The 25,521-nt window shown below is 37.9% G+C and overlaps 3 protein-coding genes and 1 long non-coding RNA gene across 4 annotated transcripts; 2 read left to right on the plus strand and 2 right to left on the minus strand.

The window, feature by feature from the left end:
- Nucleotides 1-49: 49 nt before the first annotated feature.
- On the minus strand, nt 50-4,451 carry LOC116297034 (uncharacterized). Its single transcript, XR_004197186.2, has 3 exons — nt 4,325-4,451; nt 1,570-1,644; nt 50-409 (listed from the first exon to the last, which is right to left on the minus strand). It is a non-coding gene; the product is annotated as an uncharacterized LOC116297034 (long non-coding RNA).
- LOC116297023 (PMS1 protein homolog 1) lies at nt 334-8,842 on the plus strand. The gene is made up of 14 exons (XM_031705151.2): nt 334-474; nt 981-1,670; nt 2,578-3,900; nt 4,308-4,400; nt 5,714-5,758; nt 6,039-6,163; nt 6,316-6,423; nt 6,789-6,878; nt 6,946-7,020; nt 7,256-7,311; nt 7,749-7,838; nt 8,124-8,200; nt 8,402-8,698; nt 8,729-8,842. Exons 1-13 carry the CDS (start codon nt 334-336, stop codon nt 8,576-8,578), a joined length of 3,090 nt encoding a protein of 1,029 aa, XP_031561011.2. The 3' UTR covers nt 8,579-8,698; nt 8,729-8,842.
- LOC116296532 (tRNA endonuclease ANKZF1) lies at nt 8,816-17,930 on the minus strand. Its single transcript, XM_031704564.2, has 14 exons — nt 17,597-17,930; nt 17,369-17,445; nt 16,541-16,640; nt 15,484-15,925; nt 15,246-15,294; nt 14,422-14,545; nt 13,651-13,749; nt 12,761-13,063; nt 11,824-12,211; nt 11,434-11,545; nt 11,190-11,288; nt 10,317-10,397; nt 10,150-10,217; nt 8,816-9,607 (listed from the first exon to the last, which is right to left on the minus strand). The coding sequence occupies exons 1-14, from the start codon at nt 17,718-17,720 to the stop codon at nt 9,487-9,489; spliced, it is 2,187 nt and encodes a 728-aa protein (XP_031560424.2). The 5' UTR covers nt 17,721-17,930; the 3' UTR covers nt 8,816-9,486.
- A 704-nt stretch (nt 17,931-18,634) lies between these two features.
- Nucleotides 18,635-25,322, plus strand: LOC116297116 (protein O-linked-mannose beta-1,2-N-acetylglucosaminyltransferase 1). The gene is made up of 9 exons (XM_031705282.2): nt 18,635-18,984; nt 19,635-19,702; nt 20,011-20,184; nt 20,589-20,904; nt 21,086-21,354; nt 22,190-22,363; nt 23,126-23,193; nt 23,663-23,953; nt 24,304-25,322. Exons 1-9 carry the CDS (start codon nt 18,723-18,725, stop codon nt 24,635-24,637), a joined length of 1,956 nt encoding a protein of 651 aa, XP_031561142.2. The 5' UTR covers nt 18,635-18,722; the 3' UTR covers nt 24,638-25,322.
- Nucleotides 25,323-25,521: the final 199 nt, after the last annotated feature.

Here is a 25,521-nt window from a genome sequence, read left to right on the forward strand (position 1 = left end):
TCTTCATTTATTACTAAGAAAAAGAATAAAACATAAACTTTTGCATTCATTTTTACTTTTATTTTGATTTTTTTAATAAACTTTCCTGAAAAGCATATATTAATCGCTCGTCAACGCTTGTACGATAAGTTCACGAAGAAATAGCGACAAAGTTCGAACAAAGTTCGTCGCTTTATCGCTTGTCCATCGTACGACATTCCACACGTGATCCTTTCAGCAAATTTTTCCCGCTCGATTACAAAAATAAGTTGATCAACTTCAGATCAGTTGTTTCGTTCTCTAGAACAACATTTCCACGGAATGTGAGCTACATCTACCTCTGGGCTAGAAATTATGAGTTCTCTAACTCTTTTACCAGCCTCAACAGTACATCGAATCGCCAGCTCGCAAGTAATCACTTCAGTCAGCACTGCAATCAAAGAATTGGTAGAAAATGCATTAGATGCTGGTGCTGATAATGTTGAAGTCAAATTGGTTGGTAGATTTTGGAGGTTTTTCCCCCTTTATATCATTGTCTTATTACTGATTGCAATTCAAGTGACTGCTTTCGTTAAAGATTATGTTTACCTCAGAGCATATGACTCAAGATTTATTTGTTTATCTATTTGTTTATAAAATTACATTTGAAAAATAAGCTTACAAAGTGTAATTTCAAGGACTTTGCTAAATGTAATATTAATTTACATGTTGAACTTGTGTCTAGATTTCTCTGATACAAAGTCCGATGTAGTTAATAAGCTCATATACTTTTTATATACTTGAAAAGACTTTGCATGAAAAAAGAAAAGGAAGATTTTGAAAATTCCAGTAAATATTTATCATAAAGGAAACTTTCAAAACACTACATAACTTTTCATATTTTTGCGTTTTTTTAGTACCTGAAGTCTTACTTTCCATTGTGCAGTAAATGCTACCAAACAATTTTTGATCCATTTTTGGTCCACATTGATTTATTATGCTATTATGAATTCATTTGCTAGGAGGAACATGGGCTTAGCAAAATTGAGGTATGTGACAATGGGTGTGGCATCAAAAGGGAAGATGCGCAGGTGATGGCTCAGAGATACTACACCTCAAAAATAGACTGTTTTGAAAATCTCAGCGAGCTTACAACTTACGGCTTCAGAGGGGAAGCACTCTGTTCTTTGTGTGCCGTCAGTAATGTATTAATCACAACAAAAACTAAAGATAATGCTGTCGGGATATGTTATACACTTGGACAATCTGGAAAGGTGCTTACGACAAAACCTGTTCCTTCAGCAACCGGAACGACAGTAGTTGTAACAAATTTATTCAAGAATTTACCAGTAAGAAAACAGTTTTTGAGTAGTAAAAAGAAGTGCAAAGAAGAGCTTAAGAAGATTGAAGACCTTGTCATGTCATTTGGGTGTATTCACCCAGAAGTACGGCTTGTTCTGTGGCATAACAAATCAATCATATGGCAAAAGGGTAAAGTAAATGACTATAAAACAGCTTTGGTTACAGCCCTGGGCTCTCCCGTTATGGCACAAATGGATAAACTTGAATATGAAGATGAAGAATACAAATTTCAGTTTACTGTGTATTTACCAAAGATGGGTTCCGATCCAGGTGTTACGTGCCGGGCGAATAATGACAGGAGTTTTATCTTTGTGAATGAAAGGCCTGTTATATTCAAGGAAATGTCACAGGTTAGTCCAAGATTCATTATGGTGTGAACACTCAAACTATGAACACTTCAAGTTTTTTTTTTGACATTTGTTCATAACTATCCAATCACAGCTCTCTGTAGAAACAATTCACCTTTTCGGCAATAGCCGTCACATCGTAAACACTTTGTTGGAGTGTGTTATGGTCACCAAAAAGTTCGGACATCGTTCTCGGATTCCCATACAAATTCACTGAGTTTAAAGAGTAAATTTAGATAGATTTCTTTAGTTAGCTCTCTTAACAGCAATAAGAAAAGCTTCAATCAAGTTAGAAAAATGATATTTTACTTGTATTTAGAGAACTAACAACACAAACCAAGTAATTCATTTAAAGTCAGTACATTTGTATGGAAATCCGAGAACAATGTCCGAACTTCTTGGTGAGGGTAACACAATCCAACACAATTTATACCATGTGACAGTTAGCGCCAAAAAGGTGAATTAAAGGAATCAAACATTTTTAGGTGCCATCCAATCACAACAAACAGCAGAAAATCTTTCAGTGTTTTATTTTTAGCTCACTCTGTGTGAACTTATGAACTGCTAGATCATGTATTAAGACATGGTAGTATGCAAAACTGGCATAAAGTGAAAACTTCCAATAATTTACAGAAATAAAACAAAAATATCAGTAGTTGACGAAGTAGCTGTTACAAAATGAAATTTAATGGCAACAACAACACAAGAGGCTCTTGAATTGCAAAAAAATGTTGGAACCTCAGTAAGAATCTGGCTTCTGATTGGATGATTTGGAAAATGTAAAAAAAAAGCTCAAAGTGTTCATGGTTTGAGTGCCCACACAGTAACATACAGTTTCTAATAATACTGTACATTTTTTAAATTATTCATTTCTAAAGAAGTCAAGGTTTTGTTTGTCTCATGATTTCAGCTAGTGAAGGAATTCTACGCTTCTGCTGGAAACCGCTACCCCATTATATTTTTAAGCATCAAACTTTCTCCTGATAGTGTTGACGTCAACCTTGAACCAAACAAGACAAAAGTCCTATTGACAGAGAAAGACAGAATACTGGATGTCGTTAAAGCTGTGGTAGAAAAGTTCTACAAAAAAGAAATGGAAAATGCTAAAGATAGCGTTAGTTTGAACTGTGAAAATGGAAAAAGATGTAAAACTGTGGAGAATTCTTTGGGTAAAGACGTCTCATGCACTACAAATATAAGTCAAGGAGAAGAAGAAAGACTTGGTGATGATGGAAAAGGTTCTCTCAGTTCAAATAAGAATGCTTTAATCTCATCAAGTTCAGCTGAACATTTAGTTGATTATCTTGATATAAATGATACTTTTAACCCATTAGCTTCATCAACACAAAATTATACTTGCACAATAGAAAATGGCAATGTGGCAAAGGAAGTACCCTTCACTAAGAATCATACACAACAATCTGAACAACTTTATTCTTCACCAATAAAAACAAATTCAGTCAATTTTGAGAAGAAACAGAACAACATGGAGCATGTTCAATTTGACCACAAAGAGTCATCTACAGCATCTTCTAAATTTTTGTCTCCGGATAATACTCTTCATGAGGTCGATGGTGCAAAGGATGGCGTAAATGAACCATGGAAGGATGCATCAATTTCTTCAACTGGCACATGTATATCTGTCCGAATCAATACTGATCCAGATGGTGATAAATCAAAAAGTATATTAGAATCCAATGATATTGTCTCTAACGATATTAACACTGATAATACACAGACGAACTCAAATGAAGTACAAAAGTCAAAGTTGAATGCTACCAATGAAAAAGGGATTGTCTTGGAAGAAAGTAGTCAAAATTCAAATCTTTCTCTTGATAAAGAGGATGTAAACAACATATATAAACTTCTTGATTTGTCGGAAAAGGAAAATCAAAATTTGAACTCAGAAGAGGAAACATTGAAACTACCAATACCACCAAGCCAGCCATGCCAGCCAGTGGTACCACCTCTTTCTAAGGACAAGAATGACAGCAGTTCTTTTCAGCTCGACAGTGTCTTTGATGACCTAGAGTTTGATGAGATCCTCAAAGACATTGCTGATAAAAAGACTGGCAGCCAAAGCAGCCAGTCAACACAGTCATCACAAAGCATCAGCCAGACTGCTGCATCCAAGGTTAAAGATATGGTAGATCTGACTATTGATAAAGGCATTGGTAGTAAGGATTGGAGTATGGGGAACATCTTGAAAGACAAACAAAATAATCTGGTAGAGGTACGTTGTTGTATCAATGTAGATCCATACTTCCCTAGCCTTGAGGAGTTACCTTATAGTTATTTTGTAGCACTTTTAAACACATCAATAAGATTGTTATACTTGTTTTAACTTATTTGGACTTTTGAGGAAGATATATTAAGATAAACTTACTTTTATTATTCGAATTTTTCCTCGCGCCTACTGATGATGTCATCATTTTTTGATTTGCATCTCGAATGTTTTTTGTGACCATAAAGGATATGAGTAATCAGAAACCTGTTACTGTTGCTTTTATAGATTTATGTTAATAAATTAAAGGGGTATTTCCTCAATGATAATCCTGTTAAGTAAAGTACTTGCTTTGTATGTATGTCATGCCCACAAAAATAAATCTGAAAATACATATAATATTCTCCTTTTAACAGCCAACAAAGCTACTTACACCATCATCTGTTAAATCTGTTGACCAAAACAAGCCATTACCTGTACCTGGAAAAAGAAAGCATTCTGGTGATAAGGTACAGCAATATACCTTATTTGTTGTGGTGCAATATTTTCCCATTACAAACCATGTGTCTTTTTTTTTTACTGGTTTAAAAATTGCACACAAGAAGACAAATGAATATTGGATAAATACAACTCAAACAAAGAATTCTTTTCCTCAAGGGAATTGACTTGTGGTGTGTAATGGCAAAACATTGCACAACACAAGTAAGGTCCACTTTGTCAGAAGAGTGTCTTCAAATGTGAAACAATAAAATGAAAGCAAAAGCACTGATGCTATATATGGAAATATACAACAGGGTTTGTGGAGGTCCTTGAACTCCTTCAAAAGTGCTGGAATTTAAAATGCATTTTCAAGGGCACTTGAAACTCCTTCAAAATAGAAAAAAAGTAGAAATGTCCTTGAATACTCCTTGAAAAAAATTTTCCATGAAAAAATGTCAGTAAAACTATCAAGATATGTAAACCGTGAGTCGTTGTCATTGGTTAAAATTAGAGATTTTCACTACGTCTCGGGAGAAGTGTCTTTTTCTATTATTTTTTAAGTTTCCAGAACTTAGTGGCTCAATGTGGCGTGGATATCACGTGACAAATTCGCACATCTCGATTAGTATTGGCATTTTCTTCATATTTTTAATACCAAAATGAAACCCTCTTAAGAGTTGCTCCTTGAAAAATGTCACTTATGGTCCTTGAATACTCCTTGAAAACTCCTTGAATAATTCTTGGGAACCTAGCACGAACCCTGATGCAAATTATGGAGTGTTTTTCTTCAGCCTGATTGGTTGTCTGTGCTAGCAGTTGTAACCTTGCAGTATAAACTGGCTGTCTGGAGATATTGTCGCAATTACAAGAATATGTGCTGTTTCCATAATAGCTTTGAATAAATAATAAATTCCATTGAGTGTGAATTTTTAAATATGTACAGTGTATTTTCCTGTTAATTTTGAAAGGGGGTCTATAGATAAATAAACCTGTCAATCTAGTGTAATCTCTTTGTTCAAACAATATTGCATTAGGTATGATGGGGAAAAATGCAATTCTGTAGCAGTAGTTGAACCACATTACCTAATCTGTTACATAATCACGTGTGTAATGTTGAACAGAATGATTCTCATGAATGCCTTACCTGGCATGTGCCATAAGTCAGAACTGTAATGCATGTTCTCCACTCATCTCAAAACCAAGTCAGCTTGCATCGGAGCAAGCTCTAGGGAAGCTTTTTTCTTTCCACATTTGACATTTTCTTTCTGTTCATTTCCGAACAATTTACCTAAATATCTGAATCCCATAATTGTGCAATAACCACAGAATGTTAATATTTCAGAGCCTTAGTCTAAAACGAAACAAAAAAGTTAAACAAGTGAACCAGGTAAATAATACAGTCAGATATTTCATATTTTTAGTTGTTAGCTTGTTTAGAGCAGTTTTCTTGCAGAATACTGAAATTTGGTTTTTCCCCTGCCATAAATGAAAACTTATCAGTTGGTAGCTTTTCCATTTTTGACTGAAGGCAGTAAAAAAACTATATTCCAATGGGCAAATTTCAAGTACTAATTTTGCTGAATATTAAAAATTGCAGTTAAAATCTACTTTAAATAAAATTGATTAATTGTTGATAAATCAAAACTCCTCCTTTTAAAATTTGCTAGCTTGGCAACCAGTCTCTCATCACTGTCCATGCCTCCCAAACTCCTCAACAAAGATATCAAGAAGCAAAGAAAGTTACAGTGCCATTCTCTTTGTCAAGTCTTAAGGCTTACAACTCAAATCCAAGGTGAGGGAAGCATTTGTCAAGGGTGGGGGAAGCAGAGGGAGGAAGATAAGTGGAGTGGAGTGGAGCGCAGCAGAGCTGAGTGGAGTGGAGTGGAGTGGATTATTCACACAAATATTGTTTTACTTTTTGTCGTACTTGTCATCTTGTTGCAGGAAGAACATATCATCTTCATCAAAGCATCAACTGATTGGCAGGGTGGATCCATCAGGGGTGTGGCTGATGCTTAGAGGAGATGAAATTGCCTTTGTAAATCAATACAGGTTAAAAATGTGACCACAAAATCTGTATTTATCTGTATTAGTTGAATAGGGATTTTCAGAAACAAAAAATGGGTCATACAATAAAATGCTGATTGACTGAGTTCGGTCACTGCACTCGGTCTGTACGGCATGACCTCGAGCCAAATATTTTCCAGTTGGCCCTCCCACTCAGTCAACTAAGTACATACTCCATCATATCCCAGGGGTCAGGGGTACTTACTATTTACTCCTCTTATTCACATTAGGGACATAAGGCTGCGACAAGTCAGGGGGGGGGGGGGGGGGAGTCAGGGGTGAGGGGTTTTAAAATTGACTCATGCAATGCCGGCAATAAGTGCTAACATTGGAAATGTTTTGTCGTTCAGAATGCAGGAGCAAGTATTATTCCATAAATTAATGCAAACGCATTCACTAACTGGAGACAAGCTGGAGAAATCTATTCAACTGGAACCCAGGTCAGGAACCAATCATATTGTTGATGTATATAGCTTCAGCTAACCAATCTGGATTTTTTTCTTTCAGACTTGTTGGAGGAGAAGAATGTTGGACTATCTTAACAAAACTTGAAAGTCAAAATCAATTTCTAGATTCTGGAAGGTATACATCATACAATACCAATACCTATATTCATATCAGTGAAAGACGTAGAACGATAGCAAAAAAAAGGGCTCAGAGTAGAAACGCTAGTGTTTGCGCGCGTTGCGTCGCGTACCCCGCGCGCGCTTTGTGGGTAATTATATCACCAAGAAAAAAATAAGGCCACGTATACCTCAATTATTCCCTCGCCAGTAAGTATTGTCCAGCACTTATCATTACATGTTTTATAATCTAGGGTAATCATCGATGAAAGGATAAAGTCTAATGGCTTCGATATACGCGTTAAACTCGGTATGTCATGTTGTGAAGTAGTTGTGTGTTATATTCAGGGTTCGTGAAATGTAAGAAAAGTCCAGGAGTATTCTTTAAAGATCATAGCAGGTAGAGTGCAAACAATATCCGTGAAATAGTACTAACTAAGTAGTGCAAAATAGTACCAATGAAACAACCGAAAACAAAAGAAATACATGTGTTTCGTGCTATTTCACGGATATATGGTTTGCACTCTAGTAGGCAGTCGTTGGCAGTCGACGAAAAAAAACAACAAAAAACAATCAAGCCACTTCGAGAAACTGATACAATACCGGCACAAATTACTGCATGATTCCATATTTGTAATCTTACAAATATGGAATCAACTTAATTCTTTGAAAAGTTGGGGTTTGTTCCTTAATTGTTCTCTAAAAACGAACAAACGAACAGGGACAATTTGATTTGATTCCTTTTAGATCCAGATACTGAAGATTTGAAAGTTGTGGTTACTGGAATCACCACTAGTCTACCTTTCTATGGAATACCAGACCTCGCCGAGATCTTAGGTGGGTATGACGAGCGTCTGTAACGATTTTCATTAACGAAGTACAAGCACTACCAAAAAAATAAAATAACGAAATACATGGTCACCAACGTTTTTGTACTTCTATTTTTGGAGGGGGAGGGGGCGGTGTACATTATCTTTCGCCGACAGGAGCGCTGACGATGACGTCACAAATGAGGTTGAACCGGGTAAAGCTACTACCCTAGTAATACTACTCTTATATAATTGGTACTTTTCACGGGTTTACTATCAGCACTCTACCTAAGCATTTATTTGTTTGTCCCAGGTTTGATCAAAGACTCGGAATCTAAATCCAGCTCTCTTTCTGAATGCAGACCACTGAAGGTTATCAATTACTTGAAGGTTCGTTGATGTTCATCCGTTTTACATTCCTTTGTTTAACAGTAACGCTTGAAAATATACATCCGATGGATGAAACTTTTTTTCTCAAAGGGTTGGCACATGCTCTAAAATGAGAAAACATTACTCTAAAAAGTGTTTTTCTAGAATATTTTTTAAAATGTGTGGATTTGGTTTATTCATTTTCTAATTGAAATCTTGCAGGGAGAGGCTGTGAGAGTCTGTAGGGGGCTAAGCTCACGCATGTGCAGAGAGGACATAGAAAGAACGCTGACTCAAATGGATGAATACCTTCCAAAGCACGTGACCAGTTGTCTACATCACAAGCCATTTACGGGACATGTGGCAAACATTCCTAACATTGTCTTAAACTCAAAATAAATTCATTTTATGAAACAAAATGAAAAAAATCACGCAGGGGAATCCTAGGGTAGCTGGTTAGGTAATGTTGATGGTTCTAGCAATAACTATTTTCGGTTTTGTCAATGTAAATAGCGCAATGTGAAAAAACCGTGCACTCAAATTATGGAGATATGTTGGAAATAGCGATTCATAAATGATGGTGCATCATTCGACCATCAGAGCCATAAGATCATGTAAATAACAATGACAGCAAAATTTTCTTAATAAAAAGATAAAATTTTATTCAATAAATAATTCAAAATTTTTCATATTTTTTTCTTTGCCCTGCTTTATGGATGTACATATAATTCAGCTTGGGTATAACGCGTGCTCATTCAAGACGTCATGTCATTCCTTTGAGTATTATTTTCAATTTAGTACCTTGATCACAAGGCGCCATGCTCGTCCCCTAAACCCGCGTAACCTCATTCAAGATGTCATGTCATTCCCTTGAGTATTATTTTCAATTTAGTGCCTTGCTCGTCCCCTAACCCGTGTAACCTCATTCTGGTTCGCTTGAATGCGAGGCTACAAGGGAAAATCTATCGTTCAAGCCAATATGGCTGCTGCGTCAGAATCGAAGTTATAAAGGATCTTATTCCAAAAACATGACCCGTCCTAGACTAAGACTACGCCCTAGTACAAAAAAGTTTGATGTTACCAGGAGACTCTGATATTATCAATAGTTTCCTTGTATCAACATGAGGTAAGCTGAAACCTAAGTCTTGCTTCAGAGGTCCCTTTGGAAAAGGGGGAAAAAAAGACTTGTCGCTAACAACCCTACCATCATATAAACAGCTTCTAATTCACTCGGTAATTATATCAGTATATTGAGGTTCGTTTTGCCAGACCATTGCTATCATGAATATTTGAGGGCAGTACCATCGTCATCTGTCTTTATTCTCCAAGATCAGTCTGTGTTTCCTCACACACGCGGTGCTGCAGTACTTGAAGTCAAGTCGTTCAAAAGGTACACGCCCTGTAAGATCTTGTGAACACATTGCACAGCTGAAAAGGAACAATCCGATGTAGGTTGTGTAGTAAGCTGCACGGCGTTTTTCGTGTTGGTGCACAACGATTTTCTTTGGGAGTAGTAATTCGCTCAACGATGTTTTCATGACAAACTGCATGATTTTGGTGTCCTGAGAAAATGCTTCATAAGCTAGAATATAATGTCTTTGGAGGACAACCGAATCAAAAAAACGTCTCCAAAATGAAACGTTCTTCAATCGAATATACACTAAACCTGTTCTTATCTGTAAGATACTGATTATCAGCTGAGTATAAGTTAATTCTGAGCATTCAGAATATCAAGAGGTTTGGTGTTACAGTAAATGTATTGACTTACGAAAAAATGTTTAAAATTTACTTTAAGTTTCTATTTTTTTTTTTTTTTTTTTACTGTTTCATTTTATGGTGAATATCAAACGGGGTATTTTCAACATGGTCTTATCAGCCTTCAGCAAAATAAGTGCGCTTTTTTCTTCTGGTTACCCCCAAGGCCGCAAAGTATTATGGGTATGCGAAAAAGAAGAATGAGGGGTAGTTACCTTCCCGATGAGCCTCCGCTCGCTTTTAATCGTTGTTTGGCAAATCTTCGTTCCGCAGCCAGAGCTCTCTGTAAGAAAGAAAGACGAGAGTATAACACACTGTCACACATTGCTGGTTTTACAATCACCCTTCCCATGGAAGCTTTTGAGGTGACAGCAATTTTTACCTTTTCCCTCTCACTCATCACTTCATTTTTCTTTCTTTCTTCTTCTTCCTCTTGTTTCTTTTGTTCCGCTGCTTTCTGTTCCTGTAAGTAAAGGATAATAATAAACGTGAGGAGATCCTTCGTCTTTAATTACATAATCTACCAAAAAAAGGGAGGGAAATAGCACTCTCGGTAAATGGAAAACGCGTCTACCGAGTTCTGACTTCTGACGAGTTAGACTTCTGGAAAATGATAAAAATAGTACACGCGTCTACCAGGAAAAAAACCCGAAAGAAGACAGCAAATTTGATGACATTGAGCAGAAGACCCAGTTTTCCATTTGCTTTTTGTGAATGAAGTTTTCCATTACTGGGGTTTCGATATCTTGAGAACTCCTAAATTTCAACGGCTTGTTGTGTAATTGTTTTTTTACTACACGAAAAAAATTTAAGCGTGCAGCTCGCAATAACTATTAGGCCCTGGCTAAATGAGGAAACATGTTCCCAGAAACATGTTTACTGCGCGCTTGCTTTCTCGATGTTTCCCAGTTTAGCCACATGCGACACATTGCTGCGTGCAACAAATTTTGATTCCACTGTTTCCCTATATGTTTCCTAAGTTGGCAAAACTGTCAGGAAACATCGGGAAACAATGTTTCTATGCGTCTTGGAAACATGAAATGTTTCTGCCGCACAGCCAAAACATTTTTGGCGTCTTGTGGCTAAACTGGGAAACATCGAGGAAACATGCGCGCGGTAAACATGTTTCTGGAAAAATGTTTCCTCGCTCAGCCCCAGGGCCTTAAGTTCGTAGAATATCGAAAACCTCCTGTATAGTCCAAGATAAAAATGCTTTCTCAAACAAAGATGACCATTTATGCAAAAATTTACTTACCTTAATTCTTTGCTTTTTAGCTTTCTTTTGAGCTTTCTTTTTCTCTGCTTCTTTTCTCTCCTTCTCTTCTTTCATCTCTGGTGTTAATGGACTTGGGATCTGTAAATAAAGCAGGAAAAATATCCAATGCCCGATGTTATAACAATGCTCTCTAACGAAAGATAATCATAATCTGACAAGCATGAACAGATAACGCTTCTTGGCGAATCGGAAATCTAGTGCCCTCCTCAGCATTATCACCTACGTGTGAGTTTGTGTAGTCAAATGCATCTGGAAAATCTGCCATAAATCGTCGAAATTCGTCTCTGGATTCTTTGCTTTTGGCTCTATTGTATGGAGTCCTTCCTCGGTCGTCTCTGCAATAAAAAAACTGAACTGAAACCAATTTTCTTTAGAATTATTTGTGGCTAATAATGGGATGGGAAAATGGAGGAGAAAATGGAGGAGAGGGAGAAAGGTGTGGTCAAAGTGCAATGTTTTCCCACTACAGACAACTTGGTATATTTTGATAATACATTTAGTCGAGTCTTAAGCAAAAGTTGTTAAAAAAAAATGCTCAAGTGAAAGACACGCAGTCTAGAGCAGGACAGGTTGGCGTCGATTTAACAGTTCTTTATAGTTTACTTAGTCTTACTTAACACTAGGATCAACTCCATTCCGCATCAGAATGTTAATAATCTGTGTCTGTGTTGATTTGGCGGCAACATGAAGAAGAGTACTTCCTTCTTCGCCCCATCGTTCATTTAGCACCTCATGAGCATCAACTTTTTGTTCTTCTGAATTCCCTGATCCATGGATTAATTTGACATCTTGAATAGAGTGTGTAACCTTTTCTATTTCGTCCAACTTTTTATCATTATGCTGCCAGCCTTCGTTGGTTCCTGTGTCTTCAGTGGGCTGCTTCAATGTTCTGGTATTGTCTTTCTCTATTTTGTTGTTTGGTAACAGTTCTGCTATAACCTTCATGTTTTCTGAGACAATGGCGCAGTAAAGACGATTCCAAACGTGATGGCCTGGAAGAACTAAGACAAACCAAACATCAGAGACGACCTTTGTGGCTTGGGAGTAATGCTTTTTCCATTGCAATTCCGCATGCAATTCCAGAGAGTATCATTTCTTCGTTAAACGGTTGCGCGCGAGAAGACACATAAATATGAATGCAACTTAAACAAATAGTCATATTATCTTTATCTAGGGAATGATGGTCTGTTGTAGCGAGAAAGATGACCACACACCCCGCAGCGCGCACTAAACGCCCTTTAGTTTTTTTCTTGATTTGGTGCCTGCAATGTTTCGTGAATTCACCTCTAAGACTGGTAGATAAGGAACCGTTCAATTTTAATGGGCGTGGAGGGGCTGGTGGAATTTAGAGGGACGTAAAAGAATCACTGAGGACGTAAAGAAACCCTGGCAGTGACCACCCTCAGTGTCTGGCCTTTCAGTACTAATGATTTCTTCCCCCCCCCCCCCCCCCCCCCCATAAAAAAAATGAACGGTCCATAAGCTATGATTGACATCTATGTTCAATTTCTATGATTGACATAAAAATATTTATCATTAATGGAACTCACCAACATCTCTATCCGGACCTCCAGTTATTTTCGACATCTTCTCCTTACCATTACCATCAGCTATCCTAGAATTGCTTTTCTTTTTCTTGTTTTTCTTGTTTCTGATGGCATCTTGTACAGGCTCACTTGGACCATCAGCAATGATGCTGTCATTTTCCTGACAATCAAGTTCATTCTCATCTGTAATCTTGTGAGCTATACTGTCATCTATTTGAGGGTCTGTAACCGGAGTCTTCGTTTGGCTCTTCTTTGGACTTGACGACAGCTGACTTAACACGCCATTTAGAACTTCACTCTCGTGTCCTTAAAGTAATTATCAGGAAGCCTTCAACGATACAATCCTTAGATCTGCTGTTACCATGTGGGTTGCCCCGCCCTCCCCCTAGACCTACAGTAGGCAAACGCTTTGAATCCCATTCCCCTCTCGAGTTTATTGTCACCTCGAAATGTTTTTCAAAAATTACATAACACATCCTAGGGGCAACTTTGGGCTCTTTCAGTGGAATAATTACTAATTCAGACACCTGAACCTTTACAGAGTTTCCAGGTTGCACGATTTTTCAATTTATGAGTCAGTCACTCCTGGCAGACAACGTCATTTGCAGTATTGTAGATTCAGTGCTCTATAGAACTAATCCACTGTTTTCCCATTTCAAACCAAGTGTCGTTCCGTAGAGTATCATTTCTTTGTTTAACGGTTGAGAGAATAAATAGACGTATGAATATGGATACAAACCAAACAAAAAGTCTTGGTCTCAAGAGAGTGACACGTGGTCTGAAATGGGAAAAATATTACGTCCAAGTGGATTTGGTCCATCGATCAATTATTCTCTTCAAAATGACAAAAATATCCTACAACGAAATATGTGTAAAACAAAAAGTAAACCTACCAATGATTTCCATTTTTGCTAGCTCCTGGTGGACTCGTTGGACTTCTTTAAAGGTTGGTCGCCTTGTAGCAAATGGTATTGTCCTTATTCTTGAGTCATCTTTGCATCCAATCAAAATACAGAATATAAAGTCAAATATAAAGCACATTTTCTATCCAACGGGAATTCGACTCTATTTTTATGCAAAAACTGTGCAGAAAGTTCCTATCGTTTCGTACACCAATATGGCCACCTTGTCATGTGAGTGAAAACACTCTATAATAACTGAACAAAATAAACTAATCAATCCCAAGGAGCCAAATTTAGATAAGTCCACACTAGTTGGAAAAAGTCTGAAACTAGCAAATGGGAAAATCCCCCGGGGGGGGGGGGGGGGGCGGGGGGGGGGGTGTACTCCCCTATATTCGCTATACAGGTACGTGCCGCCAAACAGGGTATGGTTTTCAGCGATTCTACTCTGGAACAGGGTATGAATTTCAGCGATTTTACTCTGGAACAGGGTCGGGGTTCAGTGGGCTCAGCGGCACATCCCTACCCTAAACTGGGCAAGAGTACCCCCCTCCCCGGGAAAATCAAACAAAATTACAGCACAATATTTTTTTTCCTACACTAATTCCTATCAATGTCATCTAATTCCTACACTAATTCCTATGTTCAATGTCATCCTATGGAAGAATACTGTTCCATATATTCACTGTGGTTTAGCAATTGGGATCAAACTTCCACTGTATGACTATCACTGGACAAACAAAGGTAGATGGAATTACTTACTCTTATCCAAAGGTGGCTTTTTCCCACCAAAGAACATTGGTTTGTTGTAAGTTTGAACCCTGATGAATATCTTGTGACACTTTTCCAGGTACTCAGACCAAGCTTCAAGGAGGTCATGTACTTCCTAGTATTTCATTAAAAAGAATACACTCACTTTCATAGATTAAACAGAGCTCAGTCTCTATTTTCTTTAGACCTGGAGCTTCTATGGTATGAGGACATTAGGTCAAGGTGTAATCTACCCTACAGGCACAGCCTCCTTTTAATTTCCTGAACGAGGGAAGTTTTTCTTTTCTTCTCTCGCCTGTGGAGAAGGTAAAAGGAAATTCTGCTCGCAGGGTAGATGTGACCAAGACCACTGCTACAAGAGTGAGGTTGCACACAAAAGGGTGTGAAGTAGCTATTCTGCTAGGTCAATCACTTAACTTGTTAAGTGATGGTGCAGAAAAGTAAACTAGAACTATATCTATCAATTACCCCATGTGTTGAGTGCCTTGCATGTCTAGTATAAGCCTTTTTACAGTTACACTGACATCATATGAATTCTATTATTTTAATTAGGACATTATGGGATGCTGAGGGGACAACTATTGCAAAGTTTATAATAGACTACACAGCTGTCATGGGTTCTTGTTGTGTTACTTTAGGCTTTTCAAAGAGATGCATATAAAAAGTAATCACATTTGCTGGTACAGCTGCAGTTGGAACAATATGTGAAACACCTAGACAACATATTCTATGTTTGCTTCCTTGGCATCCAATAATTCAAGGCTGGCACCATCAATAAAAAGGTTTTATTCATGGTAACGTTGATTTAACTATACCTGTATCAATGCTGCTTCATTGTATCTTCGTAGACTAGCTCCTGCAGACCTGTTATAATAATTAGGAGACAAATTATTTTTAATGGCAAAAACAGATGTATAAAATTTAAATACAAATATAAATGTTCTTGGCTGACTTTATAACATACTGTAAATTTCAATGTGTTAACTATTAAAATAGTTAAGCAATTGATTTTTCAGATTATTATGATTATATCTTTCTAAAATTAATACTCACTTTGGCTGTCTAGCTTGTTGACTATCCCTTATTCCTTGAGCGGTTCCTCTTTTTGCTCTTACTGTGTATCTATGAAATGTTTTGTGAGCCACAACCAAATCTCCATCAAAAACTGCTGCAGCAAAGTGACCACCAGCAGTCATCAATATTACCCACGATGATTCTTTGGTCAAATTTGATAATCTATTTATTAACGTTGTTTCTTGATCAGGAATATTCTTAGGGGAAAATACAACAGCTCTATATGTCGAAAAGACACATTTTTTATTGTTACTGAGAAATAATTTTGGATGGCTACGGTCATGTTTTACTCTTCTATCTTTGTCTTCATCATTTTCCAATGGATTTTCTGGGAGAGTTTGTGTAGGTCCTTTCATCTTTAAGTCATTGTCATCATCACTTTCTGTTTCTGTGTCTGACCCGGATATACTGGAAAGTTCTCCTATGTATTTTTACAAAGGATTTGATTAGTAAACTAAAATCAAGTGTTGAAATTGGAGTAAAATTGGAACTAGTCATCTAAGGCAGTGATCATTTCACCATGCAGACAACACCCTAATCATTTTAGGCCTGGTTCAGTTGCCTAATCTTTTGCCACCTCGAATCTAATTATTTACATTAAGTGCATGAGAAGAGCGCCATTTGAATCAATTGAGATCGACAGATTTAATTAAGGTCAGCAAAGAGTTAAAGTGGAATGCTCAAGTTGCACAAAACGGCAAAAGACCGGTGTTGATTCAAACGTTGATCTTTTGTCGAGTCGAATCTAATGCATAAAAAGGCTCAAGATTTCAGCGGTTTTTGGTTTTTGTCAATTGCAACTGGCAACATTAAAATCGACATTTGAAATGGACGTCGAACTTTAATGAATTAGAGTTGACTTCGATTCCAATTAAATTTGACATGGCAAAAGATTGACGTCTGAACCGGGCCTAACTTGTGTATATATGTATGTGTGGACTGGTGGGGCCTGGAGATGGGTTTATAAGTTGTTGCTTATGGTTGAGTTTTTTGAACAGTCACAAGTTCAATGAATATTATGATATTATTCCCTAACCTGAAATAGTTTCCTCAAAGTTCTCTTCTGAGACAGTGGGTTTCCCCATTAACTTTTGTTTCACATTAAACCTGTGCCAGTCTAGCTTAAAATGATCCCTCTGTAAAAAGAAATAATAAAAAACCTTATTAGGTGGGGTTCTCATGTCCTCTGCCTGACTTTCACAACTGCCTATGTCGCAATTTCAGAATATTCTTGTGTTGCTTGTTGGGATTTAGCCCTAATTTATTAAAAGAAGGCCTTGCTGTCGGTAATGTATTAGAGCAGTCTATTGTTTGTCACTAGTTTATGGCTCTTGTGGTGCTGTTTCAGTGGCATGTCCCTTGTATAATAAGGTGCCTATATAATAAGGATGGCTATTAAAATCAAAAAAGGTGACAAATGTGGCCAAAACAGCAAATTTTCCCTCTATTCGTCCTCCTCTTGTGTTGCTTTAATTGCCAGGATTTACCCCTAATTTATCATAAGAAGGCCTTGCTATGTACTGGAGCAGTTTGTTGTTCGTTGCTAGTTTGTGGCTCTCATGCCTCTGTTTCAAGGCCATGTCTCTTGTTAGAATTTACCCCTAACATGGCCTCAATATTGAGAAGGATGAAGATTAAAATAAAATAAAAATCTGACAAAACACCAAATGTCTATTTTTCCCTCTTAAACAATAGCTAGTGCCAAATTTGATAGTAAGAGTAAAATATTTCATTTCACTGTGAATTATAAAAAAAGAAATTCCAGGCTATTAAAACATAAAAACTTTGAGAAAAGAAAGAATAAAAGAATAAAAAGATGGATGGATGGATGGATTAAGTAGAAAAGTAAGGCAGCTTAACTAACCTGTGCTTTCACAGAATCAAATGCAAGCACTTTACATGCTTGACATGATACACCACTTTTATCTTTACAACCATCAGCTAACAGAAACAGGAAAAAACATGAATAATTTGCTTGAGACATGACTAAGCTTTTAACTTTACAAGTATTAAATAGCTTATTAAAGGTTTTCTAGTAAAATAAAATTGAGAAATCAATAATGTTCCATGATGTTTTTAAGGATAGATTCACCTTGGTCTTTAACACGATAAACGTCTTCATCTTTATCATCGTCATATTTATATCCAATCACTCGGATTTCATTCATCATTTCTAAAAATCTCTCGTCGAACATCGAACAACTATCGGTCGCCATCTTGGATATTTCTCTCTAAATTATTTTCTACTTGAGCCTTTAGGTTGAGATGAAGTATTCTGTACTTGCGAGGGCCTCTGTGTTATTAGATGGTTAAGTTAATCAATTTTCATTGTTATTTTTGGATAATAATATTGTGTAAAATGATTGCACCACTACGATAACGAACGATAACAGCTTTCGTGTAATTTGCTGAGTCAAGTCATACGCGGTATCCCTGTGTTTTTGTGACACAGGGTATCCGCGATAAGACAACTAGCTGACAAAGCGAAGACATTGGGAGGGGAAGAAACAGAAAAAAAAAAAAAAAAGAAAGAAGAGGAAAGAAAATAAAAAAAGAAAACTAAGTAGTTTTGAAATGACTACTAGGGTTATCAGAACTTTAAAAAAAGTAATCAATCGTACTTTAATATTTTTTCTTTTTCTTTTCTTTTTTAATTACTTTCTCGTTTTAATGTTTTTATTTTATCCAATTGGTAAACGGTGAGAGATAAGATAGAAGAAAAGGCGAAAGGCGCCATCTAAGTGCAGAAAAATTCTGATAAAAACTGGCATGGTTTTAATTCTTTTTTTTTTTTTTTTCTCTCAAAAAGCGCAGTAAAATTAATGGAATGAATTAAATATCAATTTGAAATAATTTGAAATTTATAGAACAAACCCGCGTAAAAACATTGAAATGTTCAGTGTTAAATTTTTCATTAATGTACTAAAGACTATTTTCAAAGCCGACTAGCTTCTTCAACGCTTCAAATACAATGCCGAGTATCAATCAAGTAAATACTTCGAGCTCACTACGAACAGTCTAAGTCCCCGTATGTCCACGACACGATGGCCCCTAACGACGGTAACCAACGATTCATAAAAATGTATTGTCTAAGAAGTTTAATAACTAGTTTCATAGCCATAAATCTCAACACAATTTCGGTTTCTAAAATTATTTCTGGTCAAGGTATTCAGAGCAGGAAATTTTAAAAGTTATTTTGGAGCTGCAATTACTTCTCGATGGCTCAGGTTTCATCGACCTACAAGATCCAGATTCCAGGCTCAGACAGCATATCGTTCAAAGTTGAAAAGAGAGGGCTCTCTTATCGTCTGCTACGTGCACTCCTAGTCTTTGTTGTGGTGGTCACTTTTATTGGAAATGTGATATTTATTTTAGCTGCCTTGGCTGAAATGAGAAGCCATTCATCTGAAGAAGACGTTAATGTAAGGACAAGAGGTAAAGGTAGCCAGCCTGAGATACCGGGAGCTGTAGAAAATGAAGGTGAGCTCTGAAACTGAACCGCGCGACAGTTACGGTGATATAGAAGTTTATAAAGACCCTTCGGTGTTACTGGAAGGATAGGATTTTGAGTGAAGAGATTCTAGTTCTTGAAGGAGGCATTTTAGCAAATATTAGACAGCCGGCCCAACTACGACCAAAAAGACATGCATACACAGTGACTTTTAAACACAGGAAATTCGATTTTTGGCGATTCTTTTGAATGAACACAGATATGATTTTGTATAGTCAGTGATGTGTTTGGTTTAAGTCAACTGCGACGTTTAATTTCAAACCGGCTTTACCCGGCCTTTTTGTACTATAGAAATGAAATGGGAATTTATTTGAACCGGTGTCGTGGCACTTAAAAAAAACGGCCTTCACTCTTAACCAATCAGGGAAGTAGGAGCAACAAAAGTGAGACAGCGTGCATAATGTCTTGAGCATTCTTGTAAATTCTCCTGTGCACGGATGGCATGGCCAGCTTATCTGCGAGTACAGTTTTTTCTCGGCCCTCCTTTCTTCGTTCGGGGGGGTCCTCTTTTAATGGTCGATTTGCGAGCGGGCGTCACGATATCGATGCCATTTAGCATTCTTGCATCATGGCGGCTTAGAAAATCATGTTAACCTTCTTTTGATCATTGCTATTTCAGATCTCGTAATTAATCTAGAAGTTTGTTCAAGCAAGTCTAATATATCAATGAAAGTAAATGGTAAAAAGGTGAGGATTTCTGCATATTGTTTTTTGTGCACAGGGACCATGCCAGGGACGGCGGAGACGGGGGCTTTAGCCTTCCCACTTTTTGCGAGAATTACGTCAAATTTTTTAATGTCTAATTTTTGAGTGTGTGGTGTAGGGAGGGGAGGGCTGCAGTCCCCCCCCAAACTTTAAAAACTGTCCGCCGTCCCTGCACGTTATGGCCGTACTTACCTGTTTCTGTTCTATTTTATAATTGTACAGGTTATTTCGATGCATATTGCATTGCGTTACAATGTCACGCCTAGTGATTCCCATATTTTTTTTACCAGGTTAGTGATGTCGCACGTCTTATCGGGGTTCACGTTGTGGTCCTGAACCAGGCCACCGGGGCTCAAATGGCTTCGTCATCCTTTGCAACTTTTACAGATTCTAAATATTCCGATACTTTAGTTCAGTTTCTAAATGACGTTACACCCGGGAGGATTCTTTTGTTTGCTGTAATGGTAAGTATATTAGCCATTCCGGTTGGAGGGGGACTGGGTCAAGTTGGCATCGCAGTGCATTTTAAGGCTGTTTTAGGGGACCTATTTTCAAGATGGCTTCCATTTAGTTATTTAGGATTTAGCTATTGTTTAGATATTCAGGATTTAACCAGGTCCCCTTCCATCAAACACCTGAAATGTGACTTTGATACTTTGTTGGTTAAGAACAAAGAATTATGCTATTTCCAATCCTCCTTTTCCTTTGATTTTAAATTCTTTTTCTATCTTTCCTTCTTCTCGGAGATCGCTCTGGAGTTGCTATCGTTACTGGAACGGCTTCTGATTGCATCCTACAACCTATGAAGTCGTCATGTTTTTCTTTCTTTCTTTCTTTTTCCCTTAAATTTTGATGTGTGGTTTCGTAGGATGAAGCATCGCGTGCACTGAAAAACAATGCACGCAACCTCATCAAGAGCTACGGCAGTTTGTACATCAATCTGCTTAAGTGGCGGGACATGTGGGCATTTGCAGTCCAAAAGAGAAAACATGGCGGACGTGTCCTGGCTGAAGGCTATCAGAAAAACACCAACCCTTATAAATGGGCGAGTGACGTTACCATATCAACGTCATTTCTTGCTAGTAAATCCATTGGGAACAACTGTAACTGGGAAGAAAATGAGAGCAACAGAAGAAGGAAGGAATTCTGTGAGAAATACGAAGTTTATCCTTTGATTTGCAGATGTGAGTTGATTGGATATTTATAATATGGTTTACTAGACCTGAATGGAATGTGATAGAAATGAATTCATCCATCCATCCATCCATCCATCCATCCATCCATCCATCCATCCATCCATCCATCCATCCATCCATCCATCCATCATTCCATTTTTCAATTATCTTTCTCTTCCTTTTATTATAGGTGAAAACCCTGTAAGTCTGGATTTTGAAAACCCGCCATTCGCCGACGGAAGCAGAAGTCAACTTCCGATAGCCATAATAGCAGGAAATCGACCTCGTTACTTGTTTCGCATGTTACAAGGCCTGCAGAAGGTGATTGGTCTCGACGCCTCTATGGTATCTCTATTCATTGATGGATTTTTCGAGGAGCCTGCTTCGGTTGGGAAGCTGTTCAATATAAAAGTCCATCAACACGAGTCAATCGGCGCGAAAAATGCTAGGATTTCACAGGTAATTCTTACTTCAAGAGTTATACATATACGTAGTGGTAGAGCACCGTATTTAACTCTTGGTTCTTGTGTTCCATTCCTGGACTCAACATCACATGCGGGCAGGAATGGAGCGTTTTCACTCACGTGACAAGCCAGCCATATTGCTGTACCAAACAATAGAAACTTTCTGCACAGTTTTTTGCATAGAAATAGAGTTCAATTCCCGGATGATAGAATATAGAATAGAATATATTGTTTTGGAACACCAACATGGCCGCTGTGACGTCGCGTGAAAACGCTCTATTGTTGGGTCTGCTCTTCGATTCGATTGGTCTTTACTCAGCGCTTCCGGTGTCGTCTTCCCATCGCAAAACCAAACAGGCAAATGTCTAGCATGCCCTGACTTAGATTCTCTCAAGGGATTTGTAGGGGTCGATAAAGTTTTAGTAACGTTAGCATACTTGTTTGTCTTATGCAAATTTAGAACAGTTCTTGAAAGAAAAGCTTGTTTGCGTATTGGCCCTCTGTCTAAGGCGGTCGAGAGGGTCTGGGGAGAAGGGGGAACGGGGGAACGGGTGGTGGGGAGAAAAAGGGGAAAACAGGAGGGTCTGCTACAATCTCTAATTGCACGGGAAGTGTGATTTCTTATTCTATACGACACTGTCAGTTTTTTGAGAATGAGATTATTTATTTGAGTTGTATATCCATTATCTATGTGTCTATGCATGAGCAACTGTAAAATAAAGGAATGGGAATGGCACGTGGCCTGCATTTACACCCAAGCACAAATATAACGCAGTTTATTCACGTGTAAGCTGTATTTCAGTACATGTAATTATTTCTCCTCCTTTCAGCATTATAAGAAAAGTTTGACAACATCATTTGACAATAATCCAGCAGCACAGTTTCTGATTATCCTGGAAGAAGACTTGGACGTGTCGGTGGACATCTTAAGCTTCTTCCAACAGCTTCTTCCTGTTCTGGAGAAAGACAAGAGTTTGTTTTGTATATCAGCATGGAACGATCAGGTAAAACGCTTTATGTATTCATATCTTCTAAATACTTCCTCGAGAATGGCTTCGGCAATAAATACGAAAATGGGGTGGTGCATAAGGTGCCTCTGTTAGATTTTTTGGGTCTTTCAGTTGACTTTGACTTTACTTTGACTTTGTTTTGCCGTATACCATGACGGTTACTGAAACGTTGATTGACAGTTGCTATGGTCACAAACCTGACCGTCGGCTTCGGGTCGGGCTTGTGATTTTCGTGGTATCTTTGTGGGCGGCAGCCTTAACCTTTAGAGATTTAGTTGATTTTATGTTTATGCTGTTGCTTCGCTTGTATTTGCTCATTTTCTTATGTACAAATAGTAGAACGCGATGTTAAACCGCAAGCTGCTGTTTTGTAAGTCTTGCTTCGAAAAGGGGTAACTCGCAAGTCCGCAGTCTCGTGTATTTCTTTTGAAGTGAATAAATGGAAACGATCTAAATCGAAGTCGGTCTTAGTTTATATACAAACAGTGTCGTTGACGTGTCCGAACAGCTTTCGTAATTTACGCGAGCAAGACTAGGTGCTAGCGCAATGATGAGCTGCTGGACTCCTTGCATCTCATTGCTCACTTTATGCCACATAACTGTAACATCAAAACAAAGTCAAACTCAGACTCAAATTCAGGCTCATAAGTAATCGTGAAAGGCCATCTGCGTTTGCGTGTCTTGCTGTGCTTATGCATAATTGCTTATATATTGAAAACCTGGTCATAAATAGATTTTAAAATGTTTTTATTCCAGGGATATAAACACACAGTATACGACCCGTCAATGACATACCGAGTGGAGTATATGCCAGGACTTGGATGGTTAGTCAACGTGCACTTAATATGCATTGAATATTACCTGTTATTAAAAACAATAAAAGGTTTTCAATCACACTTTTCTTTTCCAAGAAATGGTTGTCCCAAGATGGACTAGCCTTAAAGCAGCCAGGGATTGCAGCCAACCTTAACTCCCAACTGAAATATTTCCTTACATGACTTTTGTTTAAGAACAACCCAGTACCAGATTATCCGAACACCCCAACACTCGGAGCCCCCATACCCTGACATCTATACTCCTAGACACCCGGACACACAATAGCCCGACACCGAACACATAAACACTGGACACCCGTTTATCTGGTCATCCGAACTTGAACGTCCGGATATCCCGACACCTAGACACCCCGATATCCGGACATTTTTAGACATTTGAACATCTGTACGACCGGGCACCTTTACACCCTGATAACACAGACCCTTCGGGGTACCTGAAAAAATCTTATCTCAACAGGGTTCTGCCTAAGAAGATCTACAAAGAAGAGCTTGAACCAAACTGGCCGACCCCAGATAAGCTATGGGATTGGGATATGTGGGTGCGAGGCATGATGCTAAAGCAACGAGAGTGTATAATACCTGACATCTCACGAACGTATCACTTTGGCGACATTGGACTCAACGTCAACCCTTACTTCCAGAATCTTTATTTTAAACGTCGTTCATTCAACGTCGCGCCTCCAATGAAACTCAACCCTGATGTAATGTACAAAGAAGAGTACGAAAAGGAGATGCGAAGACTCATTAGGTATTTATATGAATAATTGTTATCATATCAGAGATGATTCGATACTAGCGAAAGAAAGATTTTAATTTAAAATAGGGGACTCGCTTATTACCAATTGCCAAGGGTGTAATAACAATTTTTTGAAATTTCAGAAAGTGTTATTTGAAGATTCCCCATCAGTCCTTTCCCTTAGTTTTCCTTGTTTATCAGTCGAAATCAGGTTGTACAGAGCTGCCTTTACCATTAATTCCTTTGGGTCTATCTTTAATCTTTAAACACCAATTGTCAAAAAGACGTTCCAATGCCCTTCCAATGTCCTAGCCATCCGACTATTTTCGCAACATTTCAATATTTTTCTTTTTCCTTGTTAGGTCGGCAAGCGTGCTAGATCACGGCAAAACACCTTGTTCACATCCAGATTCGTTTGTTCCTGACACCAGTAACAAAACTTATGTTTTTTACATGAAAATGACAATATGGCAAGATAATAAAAATTGGCTCAACGCAGCCACTTGCTTTAAAATCTGGGATCTGGACATGCGCGGGTACCACAAAGGTTTATTTCGTTTATGGATTAACGGGAATCACGTGTTGATGGTTGGCTGTCCTGATTCACCGTACTGTGATCTCAAGCCCAGTCATGTAACTCCTGTTGATATCCTCAAGAGACAAGCTAAAACACCAGCCCCTCAAAAACGATCTTAGCGGATTAATTAAAATGAAGACCTGGCTTGAATAGTAGACTGTGCAAGTCGGCAAGCAGGGAAGGTCTTTATAGAAGTTTTTACGAGCAACATCCTCGGTCGTGAAGCACAAAATTGAAAACAAAATACATGTTAAGTGATTTATCTGATGAAAAAATGAACAGGACGGTAAATGCATGTCACAACTGAAGATAACAGGACTGTTCTCGTAGTCAAGCCATCTTGTTTCTAGTTTTAGTTACAATATTTGTGGTGCTGACTATGTGGTACTTGTAGCCACCTCCATCGATTGGTTGAAGAACACAAAAGATCTAGACAGAAACCAACCGTACAAAATAAAAAAATATCTTATTTTGATGGCTTCATGTAAAATAAGTCATCGGTAAAATATCTGATTTTAGAATCACTCATTTAAATATTTGTTTTCCTCTAAAGCGTTTCCAACGCAATGATTAAAGCGAAAACATAAGAGATTAGTTAAGAGAGCTCCCAGTTTGTTGAAAAGCTTTATTGTAATGATGTTTGAGTGTTGTAAAAGCATTCTGAAACCTGGTTTGAATCTTGAGCTATTTTATGATACATTGTTTTACGCTAGAACTAGATGTCCTGAAAGTTTCGAATCTTATTTTCCCTCCCATCATATCACAGCATGGTGACTAATCCATATTCTCTGATGGTTGAATTGAAAAAAAAAGGGACTCTCCTTTTAAATGAGGCATGTAAAAGCTACATTAAAAGCCATTTCTTCGGGATGCATGACTATGAGATGTTGACACTTGGTTGTGTAGGCCAGGCAATATCCGTTGGTGTCGTCCTCGGAGCTGGTATCGTACGTCTTAGGTTGTGTTATTTGATGTTCTTATTTCAATATCTTGAGAAATATAA

Source organism: Actinia tenebrosa, unplaced genomic scaffold (genome assembly GCF_029948245.1).
Source record: "Actinia tenebrosa isolate PJP-AT-01 unplaced genomic scaffold, QUT_ActTen_1.0 PGA_scaffold4__44_contigs__length_22323623, whole genome shotgun sequence".
Lineage (NCBI taxonomy): Eukaryota > Metazoa > Cnidaria > Anthozoa > Actiniaria > Actiniidae > Actinia > Actinia tenebrosa.